General features: G+C 38.1%; 1 protein-coding gene across 4 annotated transcripts; it reads left to right on the top strand.

The window, feature by feature from the left end:
- The first annotated feature begins 120 nt into the window (after window positions 1-120).
- On the top strand, window positions 121-24,880 carry AP3M1 (adaptor related protein complex 3 subunit mu 1). 4 transcript variants are annotated; one of them, XM_025917960.2, is made up of 9 exons: window positions 121-249; window positions 11,487-11,762; window positions 12,474-12,645; window positions 15,608-15,745; window positions 17,394-17,479; window positions 18,091-18,224; window positions 19,082-19,289; window positions 20,985-21,129; window positions 21,565-24,880. In XM_025917960.2, the coding sequence occupies exons 2-9, from the start codon at window positions 11,490-11,492 to the stop codon at window positions 21,663-21,665; spliced, it is 1,257 nt and encodes a 418-aa protein (XP_025773745.1). In that variant the 5' UTR covers window positions 121-249; window positions 11,487-11,489; the 3' UTR covers window positions 21,666-24,880. The 4 variants fall into 4 exon arrangements, with proteins under 4 accessions (XP_025773745.1, XP_086536160.1, XP_086536162.1 ...); XM_086680034.1 differs by lacking the exon at window positions 121-249 and adding an exon at window positions 274-524; XM_086680036.1 differs by lacking the exon at window positions 121-249 and adding an exon at window positions 572-686.
- The last annotated feature ends 52 nt before the right edge of the window (window positions 24,881-24,932 follow it).

Below are 24,932 nucleotides of genomic sequence, written 5' to 3'. Positions count from 1 at the left end.
TTCTTCTAGGTTCTGGGTGATCTAGAAGATTTAGATCCTAAACCTCAAGAGACGTCCTTCTTCTCATTCAACGTCTTTCTTCTTATTTAATCTTCTCAATACTGTAGACCCAGTTGGTTTCTTTGAAGCTGTTAGTCAGGCACTCTATTGGGCACACCACCTGCGGGGGTCCTCGGGGCCTTCTCAGCTGCCACAGCCTAGGTCCGGAGTGGACCTGGCGCCGAATCACTGGCTGGCCCAGGTGTCGGGGTGAGTGTGAGGGGCGGGGAGTCTACGGACAGGGAACAGCTCGAAAACTGGGGAGCAGGCTGAATAGCTGGGTGTCCGGACTCCAGCCTGGGCTTCGGGAGAATTTCTGATGCTGACCAGGCCTCCCTCTCGGCCTTCCAGGCTTTCTTGCCGGCAGGGCCGGAAGGAGAGGTGCACCTGCAGCCCGGCCTTCTCGGCTCCCACGCCCAAGAGGTTCAGGCTCATTGGGGTCCCTCTCCGTGCTTCGGCGCGGGAAAAAGATTTTGTCACCCACGGTGAGCTGAAGTAGCAACAACTCGGACCTCAGCCCTAGCCTTCTGCTTTGGAAGGCAAACCCTCTGACTAACCTGAACGGACGTCCTGTTAGAGGGTGGCGCCTGGATGAGCCTGGGGTGGCGAATACAGTGAGGAAGGTGTTGCAGTTCTTCAGGAGAGAGGTGACGGGAATCTAAACTGAGTATGGAAAAGTGATGAGCACTGTGGCTGGTTAGATTTGTTGGGTTTGGCATGTACCCAAAGCTAAAGCTTATAACCTGTATGATTATGAAGGTGGTGCCACTAAAATTAGGAGCCCATACGTGAGGAGGAGGAATTTTGTGGAGCTTGGGATATACCGAGTTTGAAACAGGGGCTTAGGTGTGAATGGTAGAAAGATTAAAAGGGGGAAAAAGAAAAGGCTGGGAAGTAAGCCGAAAAGAAACTTTCAAGGTGATAACCCTTTGTTTTGGTTTGGAGAAAGTTATCAATGACATGAAATGCTGCAAGGTTCAAAAGAGGAATTTGAAGTTTGAGACTAGGTAGCTGGATTTGATGATTAGGAAGTCATTAGACCAGTTAAAAGATCTGCTCGAATACAGTCAATTACTGAGAGGAGAGATTGCAAGTGTAGACTAATCAAACCTTCATCGTTTGGAGCATAAAGCAAAAGATTATTGAGCGGGTGTCAGTCCCTGTAAGGATTGGGGTTTATTTTTATTTTATTAAAAAAATTTTTTTTAAGTTTATTTATTTTGAGAGAGACAGAGCGCGAGCAGGGGAGGGGCAGAGAGAGAGAGAGAGAGAGAGAATCCCAAGCAAGCTCTGTACAGAGCCCGACCTGGGGCTGGAATTCACAAAACTGTGAGATCATGGCCTGAGCCAAAAATCAAGAGTTGGTCTCTTAACCACTGAACCACCCAGGCGCCTCTGGGGTTTGGTTTAAAAAATACAAGACACATCATGTTTTGGGGCAGAAAGCAAGTAACCAATGTGTATGATACAAATCTAAGAAAAGAGAGAAGGAAATGGGATCAAAATTACAAATGGAACGATCAGTTATGGAGAGAAAGGAGGACTCTTTAAGAATATAGGAGGGGCGCCTGGGTGGCGCAGTCGGTTGAGCGTCCGACTTCAGCCAGGTCACGATCTCGCGGTCCGTGAGTTCGAGCCCCGCGTCAGGCTCTGGGCTGATGGCTCGGAGCCTGGAGCCTGTTTCCGATTCTGTGTCTCCCTCTCTCTCTGCCCCTCCCCTGTTCATGCTCTGTCTCTCTCTGTCCCAAAAATAAATAAAAAACGTTGGAAAAAAAAATTTTAAAAAAAGAATATAGGAAAAGTGGGGGAATGAGTTGAATGAGGAAGTACCTGAAATTTACATATCTTTGGTATGAAAGTTCTCTTTGCAGTAAGGTTAGTTTTTCTTACCTGAATCTTAGGATTTTTATGGTATTTCTAAACATTCAACATACTATACTGTTGGAGTTCTCTCTAGATTAGATATGTTTAAGCAGCTCAGTAATATGTAAATGCTTGAGTAGCAAATGACATTTATAGAGAAGAATTCTCTCTCCCTATACAAATGATCTCTTCTGTTACACAGAGAAAACAGAAGCGATCATGTTGCTACAACCAAATGTACAAACCTTCTTCCCTTTTGTTTAAAGAGACAAAGTGTCCCTTCTTTTTTCTTTTTTTTTTAATTTTCTTTTTTATTTTTTAAAATTTACATCCAAATTAGCATATAGTGCAACAATGATTTCAGGAGTAGATTCCTTAGTGCCCCTTACCCATTTAGCCCATCCCCCCTCCCACAACCCCTCCGTACCCCTCTGTTTGTTCTCCATATTTATGAGTCTCTTCCGTTTTGTTCCCCTCCCTGTTTTTATATGATTTTTGTTTCCCTTCCCCTATGTTCATCTGTTTCGTTTCTTAAAGTCCTCATATGAGTGAAGTCATATGATTTTTGGAAAAGTGTCCCTTCTTAAGGAAAACAAATCTCTGAAGTCTCCCAGTACCGTCCTCTCCTCCCTAATCAGGATCCTCTTTTTTTTTTTTGCCTTTTGCCTTCTACTCATACCTTTCCTTAAGCATTTAGAAATATTCTTCCTTAACTGTATTTTGATATACTCCCATTTATTTTTGTGTCTTTTCATCCTCACAGCTAGAGTTCTTGAGTATATCATCTACTTTCCTTTGTTTTTTCCACTTTGAGCTATTTCTCAGCCTATTTCATCCTGTCTTGTTTCCAGCATTCCACTGAACTACCACAAAAACTACTTTTACTAAAGTCACCAATGCCCTCTATGTGTTAAATCATAAATTCTCAATAGGGACAAAAAAACCATAATACTTTATGTATACTTTATATATTATACTTTATATAGTTGTACTATATATATTCTTCTGGAAACACTAACACACTCTATTTACTAAAAATTGTTACCCTCCCTCCTACCTTTTTTTTTTTTTTTTTTTTTTTTTTTTTTGTTTACTGCTCTCCAGCCACATCCTCTCAGTCTTCTTTTAGGCCCATTTCCTTGGCCCTACTCAGATGTTGGAGTTCTTTCCATAGGCTCTTTCTTACTATGCACATTCTCTCTTTGTTGTTTTTTTTTCTCCTTATAGCTATAATCCCCATTAACAAAAAGTCGTGTTTACTCATAAGCATGTCTCCAACTTGGCTTCTCTCTGAAGCACCAAACCTACACACGCAGTGGTCTTGTGAATATATCCATTTAGGTCAAATATATCCAGAATTGGGTCAGTATACAGGACCAGGGCTAACTGCCTCATTTTTCCTCTCATCTCCAGCCCCCAAATCCACCTAATCTTTGCTCAAGCCTAAGCATTTCTCCTATCTTTTCATTATACTCTGTCCCTGCTGTCAACTCTGTTAGTCCAGGCCACCACCATAATTCATCTCTCAGCCGGTGTCACAATATCCAGTTGCCTAAGTTTCCACAGTGCGGTTTTTCTTAAAAGTATAAATTGGATTTCATGAATTCCCTGCTTAAAACCATAAAAAATGACTTTACATTGCACTAAAAACTAAGTAAACCGGGGCGCCTGGGTGGCGCAGTCGGTTAAGCGTCCGACTTCAGCCAGGTCACGATCTCGCGGTCCGTGAGTTCGAGCCCCGCGTCCGGCTCTGGGCTGATGGCTCAGAGCCTGGAGCCTGTTTCCGATTCTGTGTCTCCCTCTCTCTCTGCCCCTCCCCCGTTCATGCTCTCTCTCTGTCCCAAAAATAAATAAATGTTGAAAAAAAAATTTAAAAAAAAAAAAAAAAAAAAACTAAGTAAACCAGTCTCTGCTTATCTCCTTCCCGGTCACATCTCACCACATCACCTCACCTCCTAAAGTTGCTAAATTTGTGCTGGTTTTCTTTACTTGTGTTCTCTGTCACCTTAAAGATTGGTGAAATTCTGAAGGACTTCTGTCATAGAAATTACATCTTACTGTTTTGTTTGCCTTCTTTGCTGAAGTCTAAACACTCTTAAGTTCAAGGACTTATTTAGTTCACCCTTTTATCTCCATTGCATGCTGTATATAAAACATATTCCGAACCATCTGTTGAATGAATAAATGGTCTAAGAATTGTCTGAGAATCAGAGGAGCTAGATTCTTTTCTGATCTCATTCTCTTACCTTGCATATAGGCCCTTCTATGCCCCCATTCTGTTATATGTAGAAGGAATACATTTTCTTTTTTAAAAGGCGAAAGATTTATGTGATCTGAAGAGAAACCAGAGTATACATTTTCTTTTTTAGACACTATTCCAAGAATAGAAATTGGCTACACATCTTCCTTGACTTATTTATGATGAGGTTATGTCCTGATAAACCCATTGTAAGTTGAAAATATTTTAAGTCAAAGATGCATTTAATATACCTAAATTTACTGAACATCATAGCTTAGCCTAGCCAACCTTAAATGTGCTTAGAACACTCAACAGTAGCCCACAGTTAGGCAAAATTATCTAAACAAAGCGTATTTTATAATTAAGTGTTGACTATCTCATGTAATTTATTGAATACTGAAGTGAAGAACAGAATAGTTGTAAGTGTATTTCTTGTTTACTCTGGTGATCATGTGGGTGATTGGGAGCTGTGGCTCACTGCCTCTGGCCAGCATCCCACAAGAGTATGGTATTACTCTGCTGGAAAAAGATCAAAATTCAAAATATGGATTCTAATGGATACATATCACTTTTGCATGATTGTAAATTAGAAAAATCTTAAGTCAAACCATCCTAAGTCAGGAACTGTATGTTTTATATTTGCATTGTTTGTGACTCATCAGGTTGAGTGTTCATTTGGTAAAGAGGATTTATGAAGTATGTAAGCTGCAGTCAAAGCTCTGATAGAACTGTTTCTGAACAGTTTCTCAAGTGGCTTTAAAATAAGCTGGTAGCATTCTGTTTTCTGATTCAAAAGTCACTAATAACAAAAAGATGGCTATCGTTGCGGTACGTATATAAATTTCCCAGAAAGTTTGTTAAAATGATGAAAGAAGTAACTGCAGCTGCTAAAAGAATAAGTAGCTAAAGAAACAGGCTAGGGGCGCCTGGGTGGCTCAGTCCATTAAGGGTCCCACTTCGGCTCAGGTCATGATCTCTCAGTTTGTGAGTTCGAGCCCCATGTCGGGCTCTGTGCTGACAGCCTGGAGCCTGCTTCGGATTCTGTGTCTGCTCTCTCTCTCTGTCCCTCCCCGGTTCATGCTCTGTTTCTCTCTCTCTCTCTCTCTTTCTCTCTCTCTCTCTCTCTCTCTCTCTCTCTCAAAAATAAACATTTAAAAAAAATTTTTAAAGAGACAACTTACACTGCTATGTGTGGCATTTATTTAATTGTTCTTTGTATTAGGCTTTTGTTCATAATATGAATATAAGAAATAAGCTCTCTTCTTTTATAATAGAAGGGTAAGGTGGGTTTTAAAGCTAAGCACTGATGAGAGCCACAAGTGTTATGCTTTCATCTCAGCATTAAGGATAACAATAAATCCAGATGGCTGGTTTAACTTACAGTATTCTCCTGAGATTTGAACTATTGCCAGTGAAAACAACTTTGGTGGAAACTTTTCCTGGAAAGAATTTTTCACCAGTTTAGGAGGATGAATAGGAATGTGGCCTCTAAAATAAAGGAACTATGAAGTCACTTGCTTTGAGAACAAGCAGCTCTTCTGGGGTGTACTGTGACAACAAAGTACCACAGACCTATACCTTCTATAGGGTGACTGGTTTAAGAATATAACTTACTGTCAGATCTTTTTAATATAATTTTTGCTCAAAATAATTTATTAGAACACATTTTGGCTTCTAAATAAGAAGCACATCCTTCAGTTCTTTTTCTTAAATTATAAGCTCAAAGAGCACATTTGCTATCCATTTGCTGCCTAGTCCAATATGGCAACCGCTAACTACATGTAGTTATATGAATTTAAATTAAGTTAAAATTAAAACTTCAGTACATCAGTTGCATTAGCCATATTTCAAGTACTCAATGGCCACGTGTGACCAATGGCTACTAGTCCATCATTGCAAGAAATCCTATTGGACAGTGCTGCCTTAGAGAATGTTCCTAATAACTAGTCTCTAGGAGCCAGGTGAGAAAGGGAGCCCAAGATTCATGGACCTGGGTTTGAATCCTAGCTCTTATACTTATTGTAGGATCTGACTTAACATTTCCAAGACTTTATCATCTTATCTGTAAAAAGGGGATAAGCACGATATTTATAACATTGAGTTGTGAAGATTCAGTGAGATAATGTAGATAAGTGCCTAGCATAGTGCCTGGCCCACAGTTAGTAACTGAATACATTTTAGGTATTATTAATTTATTTACCCTTAATGAATAGAACACTCTGGAGCTGAAAATTTAGTTTTGCAAAGGGTACCATCTTCCAAAGTTGGCTCGGTTGAAGTGCTCAAATTGGAGTCTTCATTGAGGGAATTACAGTGTTCTCCTTTAAGCTACATTTTATATTTCAGATGAGGATTTTATTACAAGAAATGTATCATAATACAAGTTTAGTTGCAGATCTTCTCATTGGATATTCCTGTTTGTTTTTTTTTAAGTGTATTAGCCCAGATGATAGTTAAAAGTTAGTAGGTTCTATATAGCAAGTCTGTATTCCAATGACACTAATTTTTTTTTTTAAGTTTATTTGTTTTGAGTGAAAGAGTGGGAACAGGTGAGGGGCAGAGAGAGAGAATCCCAAGCAGGCTTCAGTCAGTGCAGAGCCCAACATGGGGCTCGAACTCACAAACCATGAGATTATGACCTGAGCCAAAACGATGAGTCAGATGCTTAACCGACTGAGCCACCCAGGTGCCCCTAATGACACTATTTAACACCCAAATAGAAATATAAAGCTGACATTAAGCAAACCTATTAAACAAAGCATCTGATTAGATAAAGTAGAAAAATGAGCAGGTTGCAGTATTAATCTAGAAAAATTTAGTAGATCCAATGCCTGAAGTGTCAGGGTTTATTGTCCTGTTGGTTGCTTGCTAAGTAGAGATGGCTTTGAACAAAGAAACGTATTTGTTTCTAATACAGGAACTGTTAACAGCATTTATTTTATGCATAATAATTAATACAGTAATTATTAAAACACATCTTAGTAATTAGTAATTTACTTAAAAACTTCTAAACATGTGCCAGACGGGAAGGGGAAATCATCACCAATTAGTCCTTAAATGTCAGATGCTTTCATAAAATAAATTACTTAATCTTAAAAGAACTGCTCAGGTTTATGTCATTGTTTTCTGTGTCAACAGAATTGAATGAATGCATCCATTCTGGAAAGTTTTCCTTTCCTCTTTGGGATTTATCTTCATGCAGAGAAACTATTCATTTTAAATTTTTTACAGTTGGGCTACACTTCTACAGTAGTATAATTTTGAATTAATGGACCACCAGACTAAACACCTGATAACTGATGTTATCCATATAAAAGAAGGGAACACGTTAAGGTAATTAGATATTTTTCCACCATCCCCCATTTGCAAGGATAATAAAGTTTTTATTTGAAGCATAATTAACACTCAGAAAATTATATGTCATAATATAAAGCCCAATGAATTATCACAAAATGAATACAACTTGTAACTATATCAAAAAATAAAATGTTACAAGTGCCCTAAACCACCCCCACGCTCCTCTTAGTCACTACCCTCACTCTCCTCTATAAAAGCATTTTTATCAAACCATAGATTAATTTGGTCTGTTCTAGAACTTCACATAAATAGAATCATACTGTATGTATCCTTTTGCTTCTGGCTTTGTTCAATAAACAAATCTTACAAACAGATTTAAGATTTTGCTTCGTGTAACAAGTTAATTTTCATTGCTGTGCAATTTTTCATTTTAGTAATATTGTGTAATTTATTTTTCCATTCCACTATTAATAAACATTTGAGTTGTTGCAGGTTTTCACCATAACAATATATTTTTATACATATTTTGGGTGCACATTTGTACACATTTTAATCTACCTGGAAGTAGATTTGTGTGTCACAGTTATTAAGAATATTTTTTAAATAAAATATAATTCACATACTATAAAATTCACATTTTAAAGTATACAAGTTAGTAGGTTTTAGTATATTCACAAAGCTGTACAATCATTATCTCTAATCCCAGATGGTTTTTATCACCTTAAGAAGACATGAGAAGCCCATAACCACTAACTCCACATTCTTCCCCTTACACCCAGCCTCTGCCAACCACTAATCTACTTTCTGTCTGTGTAGATTTGCCTATTCTGGACATTTTATACAAATGGAATCATACAATATGTGACCTTTGTGTCTGGCTTCTAAGCATAATGTTTTCATGGTTCAGCCATTTAATAGCATGTATTACTTCATTCCTTTTTATGGTTGAATAATATTCCATTGTTTGAAAATTTGTTATTTACCCATTCATCAGTTGATAGACATTTGAGTTGTCTCTACTTTTTGAATATTATGAATAATGCTGCTAGGAACATTTGTATGCAAATTTTTATATGGACATCCATTACTAGTTTTCTTGGTTGTATACCTAAGAGTAGAATTTCTGAGTCATTTGATAACTCTGTCTTTAACTTTTGCAAGAATTCACACTGTTTTCCACAGCAACTATACCATTTTAAATCCCTATCAGCAATTGATGAGGGTTCCAGTTTCTCCACTTTCTTGTCAATACTTGTTATTGTCTGCATTTTGATTATATCTAGTCTAATGGATATGAAATAATACCTCATTGTGATTTTGATTTACATTCTGAGAAGGCGTTGAGCACATTTACCTCCGCTTATTTGTCATTTGTATGTCTGTCTTCTTTGGAGTAATGTCTTCAAATTCTTTACCCATTTTTTTTATTGTGTTGTCCTTTTATTATTGAGTTGTTAAGTGTTTATATATTCTGGATAGTAGTCCCTTATAAAATATATGGTTTGCAATTATTCTCTCATTCTGTGAGTTCTCTTTTTACTTTCTTGATAATGTCCTTCAAAGTACAAAAATTTTTAATTCTGATATAAGTCCAGATTATCTGTTTTTTCTTTTGTTGCTTGTGCTTTTGGTGTCATATCTAAAAAAATTATCTAACCCAGGGTACTGACAACTTAATGCATATATGGTTTTTTCTAAGAGTTTTTAATAGTTTTAGCTCTTAGATTTAGGTCTTTGATACATTTTGAGTTGATTTTTGTATATGACATGAGGTAGAGGTCCATATTCATTCTTTTGCATGTGGAAATCTAGTTGTCCCAGCACCATTTGTTGAAATCACTCATCTCTCTCCCAGTGAATGGTTTTGGCATTCTTATCAGAAATCAATTGACTGTATATGTAAGGGTTAATTTCAGAACTCTCAGTTCTATTCCATTGATCTATATGTCTATCCCTTTGCCAGTACCACATGGTACATTTGTAGTAGGTTTTTAAAATCAGGAAGTGTGAGTCCTCCAAATTCTTCTTTTTCAAGATTGTTTTGGCTATCCTTATCTCTTTTCATTTCTGTATGGATTTTAGGATGATCCTGTCAGTACCCACAAAAAAGACAGCTGGCATTATAGTAGGGATTGCTTTGAATCTTAGGCCAATTTGGCGAGTATTGCTATCTTAACAATATTAAGTTTTCGGGGCGCCTGGGTGGCGCAGTCGGTTAAGCGTCCGACTTCAGCCGGGTCACGATCTCGCGGTCCGTGAGTTCGAGCCCCGCGTCGGGCTCTGGGCTGATGGCTCAGAGCCTGGAGCCTGTTTCCGATTCTGTATCTCCCTCTCTCTCTGCCCCTCCCCCGTTCATGCTCTGTCTCTCTCTGTCCCAAAAATAAATAAACATTGAAAAAAAAAATTTAAAACAATATTAAGTTTTCTATGGGGCGCCTGGGTGGCACAGTCGGTTAAGCGTCCGACTTCAGCCAGGTCACGATCTCGCGGTCCGTGAGTTCGAGCCCCGCGTCGGGCTCTGGGCTGATGGCTCAGAGCCTGGAGCCTGTTTCCGATTCTGTGTCTCCCTCTCTCTCTGCCCCTCCCCCGTTCATGCTCTGTCTCTCTCTGTCCCAAAAATAAATAAACGTTGAAAAAAAAAAAATAAATTTAAAAAAAATAAAACAATATTAAGTTTTCTAATCCATGAACATGAAATACCTTCCCAAGTTTTAGATATTTTTAATTTCTAATTTCTTTCAGTGATGTTCTGTACTATTCAATGTACAAGTCTTGCACTTTTGTTAAATTTAGTCCTAAGTATTTTGATCTTCTTGATGCTCTTGTAAATGGATTGTTTTCTCAATTTCATTTTCAGGTTATTCAATGCTAATGTGTAGAAATAGAATTGTTTTTTAGGGGTGCCTGGGTGGCTCAGTTGGTTAAAGCGTCCGACTTTGGCTCAGGTCATGATCTCATGGTTTGTGAGTTCGAGCCCCACATCAGGCTCTGTGCTGACAACTCAGGCCTGGAGCCTGTCTTGCTCTCTCTCTCTGCCCCTCCCCTGCTCGCACTCTGTCTGTCTCTCTCAAAAATAAATAAACATTAAAAAAAATTTTTTAATAAAAAGGAAATATAATTTTTTATATTAATCTTGTATTCTGAGAGCTTGCCGAACTCACTATGATTTTGTGTGTGTGTACGTCTGTGTTCCTTAGGACTTTACATATATAAAAATTGTGTCATCTGCAAATAGAGGTAGTTTTTTTCTTCCTTTCCACTTTGGAAGCCTTTGGTTTCATTTTTCTAATTGCCCTGGCTAGAATCTCCAGTACCATACTGAATAAAAATGGTGAGAGTTGGGGCACCTGGGTGGCTCAGTCAGTTAAGCATCCGACTTCAGCTCAGGTCATGATCTCACACGGTCCGTGAGTTCGAGCCCCGCGTCGGGCTCTGTGCTGACAGCTCAGAGGCTGGAGCCTGCTTTGGATTCTATGTCTCCCTCTCTCTCTGCCCCTCCCCTGCTCATGCTCTGTCTCTCTCTGTCTCAAAAATAAAAACATTAAAAAATATATTTTAAAAAAATGGTGAGAGTGGACATCATTGTTTATTCTTGATATTAAGGAAAAAGCTTTTAATCTGTAATCATTAAATATAATGTTAGCTATGGGATTTTCATAGATGCCCCATCAATGTTAGGAAGTTTCTTTTTCTATTTTAAGTGTTTTTATTATAAACAGGTGCTAGATTTTGTCAAATTATTTTCCTGCACGTTTTGAAATGATTATATGGTTTTATTGTCTTTTATTTTATGTATGTTGTGTGTTACATTGATTTTCATATGTTGAACCAATCTTCAATTCTTGGAATAAATCCTATTGGCCGAGGTGTATAATCTTCTGTATATATTGCTAGATTCAATTTGCTAGCATTTTGTTGAGGATTTTTACAGCTATTCTTAAGTGATATTGGTCTGTATTTTCTTGTATTGCCTTTGTCTGGTTTTGTCAGGATAATACAAGGGTACTTTTTGATGTACACTAAATTGTTTAAACTTTTTTCCCTCCAGAAAATGATTCACAGTCTATTTCTCATAAACTGTTCCGGTGACATATTTCTAGAGAAGCACTGGAAGAGTGTTGTGAGCCAGTCTGTCTGTGATTATTTCTTTGAAGCTCAAGAGAAAGCTGCTGATGTAGAAAATGTACCACCTGTCATTTCAACACCTCATCACTACCTCATCAGTATCTACCGGGATAAGCTCTTCTTTGTGTCTGTCATACAGACTGAAGTGCCACCTCTATTTGTAATTGAGTTTCTACATCGAGTTGCTGACACTTTTCAGGTTGGTTATTCATCAAATCTTTTGAACTTAAATTACTCAAGTTAGGGGTAGGACACATGATGATATTCTTTAATTATCCAGCTTTGTATGTGTATTCTATCTCTCTCTCTGCTTTTCAACTAAGAATAAATTCATAAACCCTTTTTTGTAGGGTGTGTAGCAGTATACATGGCTGTTGTATTCATTGTTTCAGTAGAACACAGTAATCTCATGGTCATGGAAGCCACCCAGGCACCCCCAAAAAACAATATCACTTAAGAAGGTTATTTTTTATATGTATTACAAATTATGTCATCAGGAAACAGTAATGCCCTCTACATACAGTTCTCTGAATGGTCCCAAGATTTTTATTGGTTATGCAGTCTTCTAATATTTACATTTTATTATCTTGCTAAATGTACCAAATAATTGAAAACTTATCTGTGTTTTGGAGGTAGGCAAGTGAAGTTTATAGTTCACATTCTAGTTTAATGTTTCAGTGTACTCTCTGGCTTAATATGTAATAGGAATTCAGTTCAATCTAAAAATATTAAGAAAATTATTCAAGAATAATGTAGAGAACTACAAAGGGTTTTTTTCCTTCTGATTTATCTATTTTCAACAAATAAACAATGAATTATGCTACTAAAAGTTTATCCTGCTGAATAAAGAGTGTCTAGCAAGCCTTTCTTCATGTCTTCCATTGTGCAATATTATGTACATTTTGTTAAGGACTACTTTGGTGAGTGTTCGGAAGCTGCAATTAAGGATAATGTGGTCATTGTATATGAGCTTTTGGAAGAAATGTTAGACAATGGATTTCCACTGGCTACTGAATCTAATATTTTGAAAGAACTGATTAAACCACCAACAATTCTACGTTCTGTCGTCAACTCTATTACAGGTAAGGTGAAAACGTAGGAACTGAGCAAATAAAACTTTATAAACAAGTTGTTTATAATCTTGTTTATGATCTGACAGATTATTAAGGTAGTACAGCTTGCCCAGAGTTAAAGTTAGTGCTGTTGTGAAAATGGATGTGTATTTCTTTTCATGGGAAGATGCTAGGTCTTAAATGAAAAAGAAAACTTTTGGTTTTTATTCTTTTATTATAGATTTTTCTATAAGACCACAATAACATTATTACTATTACTTAACACTAAATAATAAGACTGAATAACTTCCCAGTTAATCCTAAAGAAGCCAATAGAAAAGGGAAGGCTACGTAGAAGAGCATTCAGTCTATGTATAGACTGGCATTGTAGTATTTAAAATAGCATTATTTTATGTGATGTGATGAATATATAAACTAATACTATACTCAGAGTCATTTTGTAGTGTATAAGTATATCAAATCATGTTATACACTTAAACTTAACACAATATTATATGTCAATTGTATCTCAAAAGCTGGCAAAAATAGCATTATAAAACTGGCATTATGTTATATATAAAATATATAAAACCCAAATTACTAGACTATAGAAAATTTAAGATCCTCACCACAGAGTACATATTGTCTCCTCCAAGTCTTTGTTTTATACATGCAGAAGATTTATTAAAACAAAAAGATAGGAAATTAGTCTATTTGTGAGATCTCATGCAATGTGGGCCTTGTACTTGTTTTGTAAGTTTCTAATTTTGGTTTATTTCTTGAGTGTAGCTAGAAATTAGGTACATCCAGATGATGGCTTTTTTTTTTTTTTTTTTTTTTTTTTTGAGAGCATTGAAGTCTTCTAGAGAAAGATTTCTGTGAAATGTTACATGCCACACCAGCTATAATGTCTACCATTATAAACCCCTCTCCAAATATACTGACCTAAAAAATGGGGCAAGGGAGGCTTGCAAGAAAGCTTTATTCATCCTCTATACAAGGCTGAGTGTTAGGAGAAATTCAAGGAAAGATAAGATGGAGTGTCTGTGTGCCTAAAATTTAAACTCTGGATGAGAGATTGGGAAAAAAAAAATAAAGTACATAAATAATAGTAAGATTGTAAAAGGCAATTCCATACTTTATAGATAATGCAGTGACACTGGAAGGTACACATGATATAATATTAAATGGAAAAATAAACACAAAACCATAAAAATTATTTAATTATCTTAATTATACATAAACATTCATACAGACAAAAAAGCTCTAAAATGTTTTCAACAACCATCTCCAACTAAGGAACTACATACTATCTTTATTTTTGCCTTACACTTTCTAATTTCCAAAATGAACATGTATTTTATAATTACTAAAATAATAGAATGACAGTATATAGGCTATTAAGGCAGTGCTTTATAAAATTCAAGAGAATGGTTCAGTGGATGAAATAATTCCTTCTGAATTATACTGGTTGGCCCTAGGGCAGAGCCCTAGAGAAGCAACAGAATTTAGGGAGAGAGGGAGGAATAAGAGCATTCTATAGATGGAACGATATGAGAAAACACACACAAAGTGAAAAGCCTTGAATTGTATTAATTTGTTTAGCAGAAGCAGAGCTGTTTTTTAGCTGAGTCGTGAGAGATAAAATTAAAAAGTTAAGTTGAGGAAATTCTTGAATGCTAGGCTAAATTTGTTTTGGGGGGTTTTTTGGTGTTTTTTTTTTTTCCCACAAAGCCAGTGTGGAAACATTGAAAGTTTTGAACAGGAAGATTAAGGCAGTGTTTTTCAAAAATTTTGGAAGGCAAAAGGTTGGAGACACTAACACCAATCAAATGAGACTGTAAAATTATATGTAAAAAAAGCAAAATTATCAAAATACAAAAAAATAATAATAATAAGTGGAACCTACTTATGAGGGAAATGTTTAAAGAAATATACCAAAATGTTAATGGTAGTTGTATTTTAGTAAAAGGAAGATAGATATTTTTCGCCACTTTTCTGAACTTCACATGTGTTGTTGTTGTTATTAAGCATGTACTACTTGTATGTTGGAAATGTAAATTAACCAAAATGTTAAATATGTCACAGCTCAAGGATATGTTTTGGACAACCAGACTTTCTTCAGACATATGTCAGCTTATCAGTAAAAAAGCCAGACATTAAACATGAGCGATATTGCAGCCATATGGGTGTCTGACCTTAAAATGGGAGAAGGCTAGAGTGTGTTCTTCATCCAGTTACTCCACTGAGGTCTGCTTGGCAGCATCTCATGTAGAATTTAAGCTGAATACCAAAGGGCCTACTAATCACTTTGTATTCTCAGTGGAGACATTTTATCAGCAGAAGATTTTAAAACAACTAGCCTCTTTTCTTCATCAGTGGCAGCAGGATGAGATTCTGTTGTTGAGCCACTGGAATCAGGTTAGGTTACTGTTAACATGCAGAAAGCAAAAGATAAGTAAGTGAATTTAACCTGGTTTGGCACATAGAGGACCACATGGTCTACTTCTGTCTTCTAGAAATTTGATCATGTTGGTATGAATATATCTCCGACAATTCTGGAAACCATCCACAAGTGGTTCTTCACATACTTCAATGAAGTAAAACCCAAACAGTAAAGAAGCAAATAAAGCATTCTTTTTTTGGTTTTTGGTTTTGTTTTGTTTTGCTGGTTAATAGCTTCTTTCTTTCTTTCTTTCTTTCTTTCTTTCTTTCTTTCTTTCTTTCTTTCTTTCTTTCTTTCTCTTTCTCTCTTTCTCTCTTTTTCTTTCTCTCTCTTTCTTTCTTTTTTTCTCTTTTCTTTCTTTCTCTCCTTTCTTTCTTTCTTTCTTCCTTTCAAGTTAGCTGTACACCCAACTTGGAACTTGAACTCACAACCCCAAGGTCAAGAGTCGCACACTCTACCAACTGAGCCAGCCAGGTGCCCTTGTAAATAGCTTTTCTGATGACCATTTAATGCATCACCTTTGCTTTCTCCTTTTCCGGTTTCTAGGCAGCAGTAATGTTGGGGACACACTCCCCACTGGGCAGCTGTCCAACATCCCATGGCGACGGGCAGGGGTAAAGTACACAAACAATGAAGCCTATTTTGATGTCGTTGAAGAAATAGATGCAATTATAGATAAATCAGGTAATTGTGTGCATGTAATCTTATTTGGGAAGAAACAGTTGAGCTGACATAAGCTGAACAGAAAATTGAAACCCTTTGGCAGTATGGCTTCAGTGGAAAGGCATTCACTTTCTAATAGCTTAAAAATCTGTTTATTTTGCCCAGAGGTTACATATAATTTTCATAACCACCAGTTTAGGTCTGCCAAACCTTATAAATCGGATCTCATGCTGCCTTGTTAAGCCAGTTATTACCCTGTATGCCTCTGCCTTTTGCCGTTTATTCATTTAAACATTTATTGTATATCTACCATACACCATACTTTTGCTACCACTTTAATATGCAGTACTTCTTTTTTTTATGTATAATTTTTTTTAATGTTTATTCATTTTTGAGAGGGAGCAACAGAGCACCAGCCAGGGAGGGGCAGAGAGAAAGAGAGACACAGAATCCGTAGCAGTTTCAGGCTCTGAGCTGTCAGCACAGAGCCCAGCACGGGGCTTGAACTCTTGAGCCGTGAGATCATGACCTGGGCCAAAGTCAGACACTTAACCGACTAAGCCACTCAGCTGCCCCTATATGCAGTACTTCTAATAACAACCCCCCAAAAAACAGCAGTACTGTCTTAGAATCATAAAGTTTTATTTAAAACATCTAGTCCAACCCTCACATTTTATACATAAGGAAACTGAAGCTCAGAAGAGCTTAGTAATCTGCTTAAGGTCACACAGCTAGTTGCCGTGTGAAAATGAGTTATTACGAATTACAGCCAATATCTTTTCTTTAGTGAGTGCTCTTTTTCATTATAAAATTCTATCCTACAGAATAATAACTGTATTATTACAGAATAATGCCTATTTCTTAAAGTTAACAGTTTAGTCCATTTCATGAGAAACTTGCCTCATTTGTAAATTCCATTAAAAATCTTTAATTTCAGGGGCGCCTGGGTGGCGCAGTCGGTTGAGCGTCCGACTTCAGCCAGGTCACGATCTCGCGGTCCGTGAGTTCGAGCCCCGCGTCGGGCTCTGGGCTGATGGCTCGGAGCCTGGAGCCTGCTTCCGATTCTGTGTCTCCCTCTCTCTCTGCCCCTCCCCCGTTCATGCTCTCTCTCTGTCCCAAAAAAAATAAATAAACGTTGAAAAAAAAAATTAAAAAAAAAAAATTTACTTTCAGGGCCACCTGAATGGCTCAGTTGGTTAAGCATCCGACTTTGGCTCAGGTCATGATCTCGCGGTTCGTTGATTCGAGCCCCACATTGGGCTCTGTGCTGACAGCTCGGAGCCTAGAGTCTGCTTCAGATCCTGTGTCTCCCTCTCTCTCTCTGCCCCTCCCCCACTCGTGCTCTGTCTCTCAAAAATGAATAAACGTGAAAAAAATTTTTTTTTAATTTTTAACTTCATATCCAGCAGTCTTTCAAGGTTCACTATCAAGATAGAGTCAGGTTTGATATTCCTTAGAATTACCTACCAGAGTTAGATGTGGGCCATGGCACTTAGTGAAGAAGTTGTTGTATCTGGTGTAATAGATCCTCTGTCCACTAACTTGTTAGAAGATGTGCAAGTTTCATTATGTCTGACACTCAGGAGGTGTCTCCATTACTTCAGATACAGTGATAGCTCTAGTAAAGACTCAGATTCCAGTGATGTTATCACTTTATTTCTTTCCTCAGGATCTACAGTCTTTGCAGAAATTCAGGGGGTTATTGATGCTTGCATTAAGCTATCTGGAATGCCTGACCTTTCTCTTTCTTTCATGGTAAGTTCTCCTGCCCTGTAGTTCTTTGCATGCCTAATACATATGAAGTACTAAATGAAATGATAAATACTGAGAGATGTTTGTATCTTAGATTATAAGGATTATCTCAGTAGTATTCTTAGTACAGCTTCCCAAGACAGTGTTTTACATGATGAGCATGGCCTTTATGAACAGGCTGAGGTCTTTTCCTGAGTTTGCCAGAAGTGGCTTAAGTGGCTGGCTGGCTTCTGCAAATGTGTAGTCTCACTTAACCGAATTATTTGTTTTGCTGATGAAAGGGCATTGATCTTTTTCATCATTTTAGACTCAGCATGATACACTACTAAGAAAATCAAGAGAACAAGAGTTCTGATGCTGTCTTGTCCTGACCTTGACTTCTTCAAACCTCAGTTTCATTTATAAAATGGACATGATACTACTTGTATTTTCTACTTAATAGTTATTGAAATTCAAATAAAATAATATCCATTAAGATTGTGTTAATGTGGTCATAGTAACCAACTCTTAACATGACTCTTTTATCTTTAGGGAGTCTATTAATTTCTCATATCTGAGTAGAGTTGCCATATTCACTGCACTCTATGAATATTGCTATCTTGTTTTCCTGGCAGAACCCACGGCTTCTAGATGATGTCAGCTTCCACCCCTGCATCCGGTTCAAGCGTTGGGAATCTGAAAGAGTTTTGTCATTTATTCCTCCAGATGGAAATTTCCGACTCATATCATATCGTGTCAGCTCACAAAAGTATGTCGGTGCATTAACCAGAAATCTACCATCATAGATCAGTGTGATGGGTAGAATTCACTTTACCTTTTCCATTTTGACAGTTGAATACTTGAATTCATCACTGCTCCCTTTAGCCATGGCCCAGCAGGAGACTCAGGAAGAACTGGTGAAAATATGTATCTAATATAATCAGTGTACCTTGAATCTGAGAGTATGAAATAGTAGTAAATGAGAGTAGTAAAATATATACCTGAGAACAAGCATTTTGGAATTGTGTAACCTGGGCAAAACCTTGAATCCATGCCATAATTTTACTGTGGTCTTTAGGCTTCATAACTAAAGGACACACATATCTCCAGCTTCCCAGGGTATCTCCCAACTAACTGGCTTCAGGACACTCTTTTGTGTACTGAGGTTCAAATGAATGAATTAGCATTATGGGTTGTACCTGGTTTGTCCCTGGAAAATATCAGAAGGTATACGGGTAATATTAGACGGGACTTAAAAGCAGAGGAGTTGTTTCTTGGCTCTTACCACATAGGGACTATTTTATTTAGTATAATTTTAAATTATCTTTTCTATGGTATCTTAATTCATTTCTTTAAACTAGGGCTATTTGCCCCAATTGTTTATACTATCTTGACTTGTATATGTATTGCTCAGAAATTGTATGAGTCTTAGTGCAGTGATGCTGGAACCCTGATGTACTCAAACCCCCTGGTACAGATGCTAAATCTCCACTTCTGGGGGTATATGGTCCCATAGTGGAGTCAAAGGCAGGGTAGGACACTCTGGACTGAGGTTTTCAGGCTACCTCTAGAACTGTCTCACACCATTAATCATGTTTGTGGTTGAGTCTGTCTTTCTCTTTTCAGTCTAGTGGCAATACCAGTGTATGTGAAACATTGCATCAGCTTTAAGGAGAACAGTTCTTGTGGAAGATTCGATATTACAATTGGACCAAAGCAGAATATGGGGAAAACTATTGAAGGAATCACAGTAACAGTTCACATGCCAAAAGTTGTACTGAATATGAACCTGACACCAACACAAGGCAGCTATACATTTGATCCAGTTACCAAGGTATGGCCACCTCTCATCAAGAGTAAGCAAGTGTTTCTGCAGTTTCTGTAAGCAAGAGTAATGGCAGGGAGGGCAGAAGGAAGGGTTTAATGTCTTGGTTAAAACTAAAATTCCTAACAAAACCTAGAGAGCATACTGTGCTATGCGCCTGCCCCTGGCTGTGGAGGGAACCCACATCTGCTGCTGAGGAGATGAACAGAAAACTGAGACTCATTCTGTTCTCCCTCAGAGTGTGTCTTTTTCTCATCCACTGATCATCTAGAGACCCACTCGCTAATGAGGAAGAAGATATAAAAAGCTTTTTAAAAAGAGAGAAGCATTACCTGGATATAAGAAGATAGTATTGTAGTCTATTGTTAAATTTTCTGTAGAAATTGATCAGTAAGACCTTTCTTTTTCATTTAAAAGCACTGTTTCACACTTTTCCACAGTGGGTACTGGCTAGGAAAGCTGCTTCCTCACTATACATAAATGTGCCTCTAGCAGAGGGTTTTCAGAGAAACTATAAAAGATGATTTTCTCTCAGCTTCCTGCTTGGGTAAAAAATATGATTCTTTTCAGTGGCAGTTATTGTACTGCCTGATAAGTGAAAAGGCATATTTTTGAATGAAATCATCATCCAATCCAGTCCTAAGGATTTGAAGAACCTCCCCGGATACTACACAGGGCTGAGCAATGAAGGGGGAGCTCCAGATCCCTGGCCCTTCACCTTGGCTTCAGCCATAACAGCTTCACTTTCTTGACTGTTACTGAGCTTCCACACTAAAGATTTCATTTGAACAAAGAAAGCTAAAAGTTTAAAGAACACCAGTTTAGGTCCATTTTCTCATTTTACAAGAAGAGTAAACTGAGGCCCAGAGACACAGTGAAGGCAATATAGTAGAAACAACATTTGAAATCAATCTTAGGTTCAAATCCCAATTTTTTTTTTTTAACATTTATTTATTTTTGAGACAGAGAGAGACAGAGCATGAACGGGGGAGGGTCAGAGAGAGAGGGAGGGAGACACAGAATCTGAAACAGGCTCCAGGCTCTGAGCTGTCAGCACAGAGCCCGAGGCGGGGCTCGAACTCACAGACCGCGAGATCATGGCCTGAGCCGAAGTCGGCCACTCAACCGACTGAGCCACCCAGGCGCCCCTTCAAATCCCAATTTTGCCTCTAAACTAGCTATGTGACCCTGAGCAAGTCATTTGACCCCTGAGCCTCAGTTTCCTTATTGATAAAAAGAAGATAAAATCTGCATCACAGGCTTTTTTTTTTTTAATGTTTATTTTTGAGAGCAAGAGCGAGTGGGGGAGGGATAGAGAGAGAGGGAGACACAGACTTGGAAGTAGGCTCCAGGCTCTGAGCTGTCAGCACAGAGCCCTACACAAGGCTCAAACCCACAAACCATGAGATCATGACCTGAGCTGAAGTTGGATGCTTAACCACCTGAACCACCCAGGCGCCCCCAGGCTTCTTTGAGATAATGTGTGAATAGTGCTAAGCACAATTCTGTATCCAAAAGTAGATGGTCTACAAATGTTGGTTCTCTGTGCTCACCATTCAGAGTCACAGAAGATCCCAGGTCTCTTGTTTCCAAGACACTGTGCTCCATTCTGTACAGAAAGTTATGGTGTCTTTGAACCTTGTCTCTAAACATTTGTCTTTAGTAAATAGTTCAGGTTGTATTTGGTTGTTATGTCTTTTTAAGGTACTAACATGGGATGTGGGAAAAATTACTCCACAAAAGCTCCCAAGTCTTAAAGGACTGGTAAATTTACAGTCTGGAGCACCCAAGCCGGAAGAGAATCCAAGTCTCAACATACAATTCAAGATCCAGCAACTTGCTATTTCTGGTAAGGATAAGTTTTGTGTTGAAGGGTTAACTGAATTTTGCTTAGAAGGCTACTAACATTCCCTCTCTAAAAAGAACTCCAGCCTGCCTTTCACACTGTGCTATGGGGCCTCCTCTCAGGTACAGTGATTTTGGAGAGCACTTTAACTTCCTTCACCAGACCCCCTTCCCAGCACAAAAGAAGGAGTCATTCATACTCACAGAAAGAATCATCTTGAAAAGACATCCCTTGCCCACATGGGAATCTAAACTAAAACCATCCTTCCACAGTGCTATAATTTATGAACAGTAGAAAGGAGATTGCTTCCAAATGATAAAAGGGACTCTTGGTTAATGTCAGATTTACTGTGTAGTATTCATTGCTAAACAAATATTGTTGGTTGGTGTGACCAGGATAATAATTTGTTCCTTTCCTTACCTATTCTTTTTGACACAGGCTTAAAAGTAAACCGTTTGGACATGTATGGGGAGAAATATAAGCCATTTAAAGGAGTCAAATATGTCACGAAAGCTGGAAAGTTCCAAGTGAGGACATGAGAAGAAGCCAAAATTCCTCAAGATCTGTTTGTTTTCCTAGTGTCATTATAGTTTATTACTGTTAGGTACCAAGTGGGTGGGAATACATATTGTAGTTAAAGCATCCCTGTTGAGCTACACACCGCTAACGAAGTTGCTTAGTAATCAATGTAGGGTTCTTAAGGAGCTTTAAGCTAAGGAAACTTTGAATTACTTAGCTTATTTTGTATCATTTCAGTTAGGAAGATTCTGGAGGTGATTTCCTTCATGGGGGGCATCAGCTGGAGGCTGCACGTTGTAACAGTAAAGGCAAAAGTCTACAGTGATCACCTGTTCCCTAAAACAAGTGAACTGGTCTCAGCCAGCAGGAGCTGTCTTAATCTGTAATGTGATGCATCAAGTGCAGCCAAATGTCACACCTGATTTTAGCCATCCCAAATCAGCAACTGTCCCAACAGAGGAAATCTCCCCACCCCCAAGAAGTTTACAGAAAACTGCCTCTTCAAGTGTTTGCCTTATTCAGCTTTTCACTTGTGCCATTAAGCAAGCACTGTAGCAGAAGCCACTTCCACATGGCCCTGGCAGGGGGCACTACTGCTCCATGCTTCATTCTCACTATACTTGGTATTGTATTTTTTATAAATAAGATTTTTATGTAAAGCTCAGATTTTGATTTACAGGGACCTTGCTGCATATGTACCATCTCAGTTTTGTGCCACTGGTTCAGCCATTTAGATAGCATAGTAAAAATGATTTGTATCAAAGGGGCAAATGCTTTATTAAGGTCATAAAAGGGAACACTACTTCTGCTTTTAGGAAGTTATTGCAAGCACAAGCATTTGAGATTTGAAGCAAATTTAAGCATTAAAAGAGAAACTTCAGTGAACCTTTGCCACCTTCGTGTTCTATAAAACTTGTCAACACCGCTTAAACCATAGTTAGCCTAAAGGCCTCAAGCCCTAGTTCAGCAAAAGGAGGAAAATGTGCCTGCTTCACTGTCGTCAGTCTTTTAAACCTTTTATCTTTTTTATTGTTCTTAAGGTCTTTGAATTTACCTGCATCCCTTGTCTTCAAGGGGAACCCCCTTGAATATTGTGTGCTTCCCAAGGTTATGGTAGTAGGTTCCTTCCTGAAGCTGTTCAGAATTATTACTTGAATGTCTCTACTGTACTGACAAAATACTTGGATGTGCATTATATTGAGGCAGAAACAAAACCTTCACCAACACTGATGAAACCATATTGATCCTCATGGTTGGCAAGTCAGTCTGTAGTTGTATCACTTCACTCAACTTCATTGGCTTTGAAGTCCTTGCCCAGTTGTTTTGCCTCATGAGATACGAAGAATGGAGATAGGCTGAAAGATGTAAGTGCTTGTTCATCATGGTTCCCACATGTTCTTGCTTATGGTATTAGTTTTCTTCTCCTTGTGACTCCATTCTCTTCATTCGTCTCTGCTTATAACTGCCTTTTCTGTATCATGCTAAGAATGACCCTTAAATTCATCACATTGTGCTATCAAGGGCTAGTGGTTGATGCTGGTACACAGAGCCCACCATACAGCAGCATTCTTACCTTTGCCTGCCTAGGGTACCCAGCCTGCCTTTCATCTAATAGGAAATGGCACTTTTTGCAAATTTGGAATTTCCTAGGTAACCGATATCAGTTTGGCAGCTAAAATCAGGGTGTTGCCAAATATTTATTCCCTTTGCCTGAGGTTAATTACCCAGTTCAGTTGCTTTTCATTTTTAATGTCTTTTAATGCCCTATCTTAAAAGAGCAGTCAGTACCTTGGCTTTTCTTTCTGCAGAATCCCTAATCTCAACCATCCATATCGCGAATGTCCAGTTTTCTTTCTGTGCTATCTTCTCATATATAAACAGATTATATGCCAAGAGTCCCTTGTCTTTAGCAATTTCTGCTAAAACTTCCAAGTAGACTGTTTCCTTTTATAATTAAATTATTGTATTTATTAATTTGAATCCAGTAAGTCCTTTATCTAACCTGGCTTTACTGTCAATAAAAAGATGAAGCAACAAATTGATTTTTTTTAACTTGACTGTTGATTGAGCATTCTCAGATGGGCATGCCTCAGTATCAGAGCAGGTTAAACATGATCAGATTTTGTTCTGTATCATCACATAAGGTGTATGGGTTGCTGCAGAGCACTTCCAGGTGCTCGTCTCTTAACCTCAGTATGTTAACAGCCATGTGTACTTTCTCTAAGCATCACCCTATGGCCAGAGACTGAGCAATAAGTGATCAAAGCTACTCTCCCTACCACCACCACCAGCACCAACTACTAATAAGTAACAAAGATCCATGAATACTTAGTAGAATATTTTTCAAACACAGAAATCCAGCTAATCCCAGAATTGCCCCATTTTATAAATCCTAAGAGCAAATGAAGTTAGATGCTCATTCTCTGTATAAGGAAGTTACTCTCATTTATTCAAAGAGTATTCATGTGATGGGTTCATTCCTAAAGTGGTGCTACAGAAGAACCTTTGGAAGATGCTGGTCTCACTGTCCTTAGAGTCCTCTGATTTGAGAAAACAACTAAAATATGATGCAGCAGGAAGGCAGCACCAGTGAACATATGGTGAGTAACAAAAATTAGACCATGAATACTGTTTTCAGATGCTGAGCTAATTCTGTAGCCTTGGATATTTCTCTTCAACTCCAGGAGTCTGGAATCTGCCTCCCTAGTCAGCAACGCTTCTAAATCGGCAATAGGTGTAGTCTGCAGCACTATCCCCCTTTCACACTCCCCTTTCGGATCTAGAAAACCAGGCAAAAACAGTGATGTGCCCACTCTGCTCCCAAGTACCTGTTCCTACTTATAGTCAGTGCTTCCTCAAGCAAAAGGAGAATGTCCCCAAAAGCTAGCTATCTGCCTTATAGCCCTGGTGGATCCCTGACAGCCCTGTTGTTCTGTATTGGGCTTTGAAATTCGAAAAATAGGCATGTGATATTCCTGCACATGTAACAGCTTCAGCTTCTTAGAGGCGATGGTCTCCACAGTAGCTAGATGAAGACAGACTACTGGATGATCCACATCAACTGGCTGCTTTCTTTCTATTGTTAACCTTTGTCACCTCCTTCTAGTGTATAATCCCAAACCTGTCCTTTATTATGCAGATCTTTGTTAAGTAAATATACTACTGCTATACAGTAGTATGTTGTTCATCCAGTACATTTGGATTAAATAAAAGTCTTTAGTTGCCAAATCCTGAAGATTAGTTTCATTGGCTATTTTTCAAAACAAAGGAGAAAGCTGGTCTAAACG

The sequence above is a fragment of the Puma concolor genome, chromosome D2 (genome assembly GCF_028749965.1).
Source record: "Puma concolor isolate L17-30 chromosome D2, mPumCon1.1.hap2, whole genome shotgun sequence".
Taxonomy (NCBI): domain Eukaryota; kingdom Metazoa; phylum Chordata; class Mammalia; order Carnivora; family Felidae; genus Puma; species Puma concolor.
The sequence above is the reverse complement of the archived record's forward strand: the minus strand, read 5'-3'. Positions and strand labels throughout refer to the sequence as shown.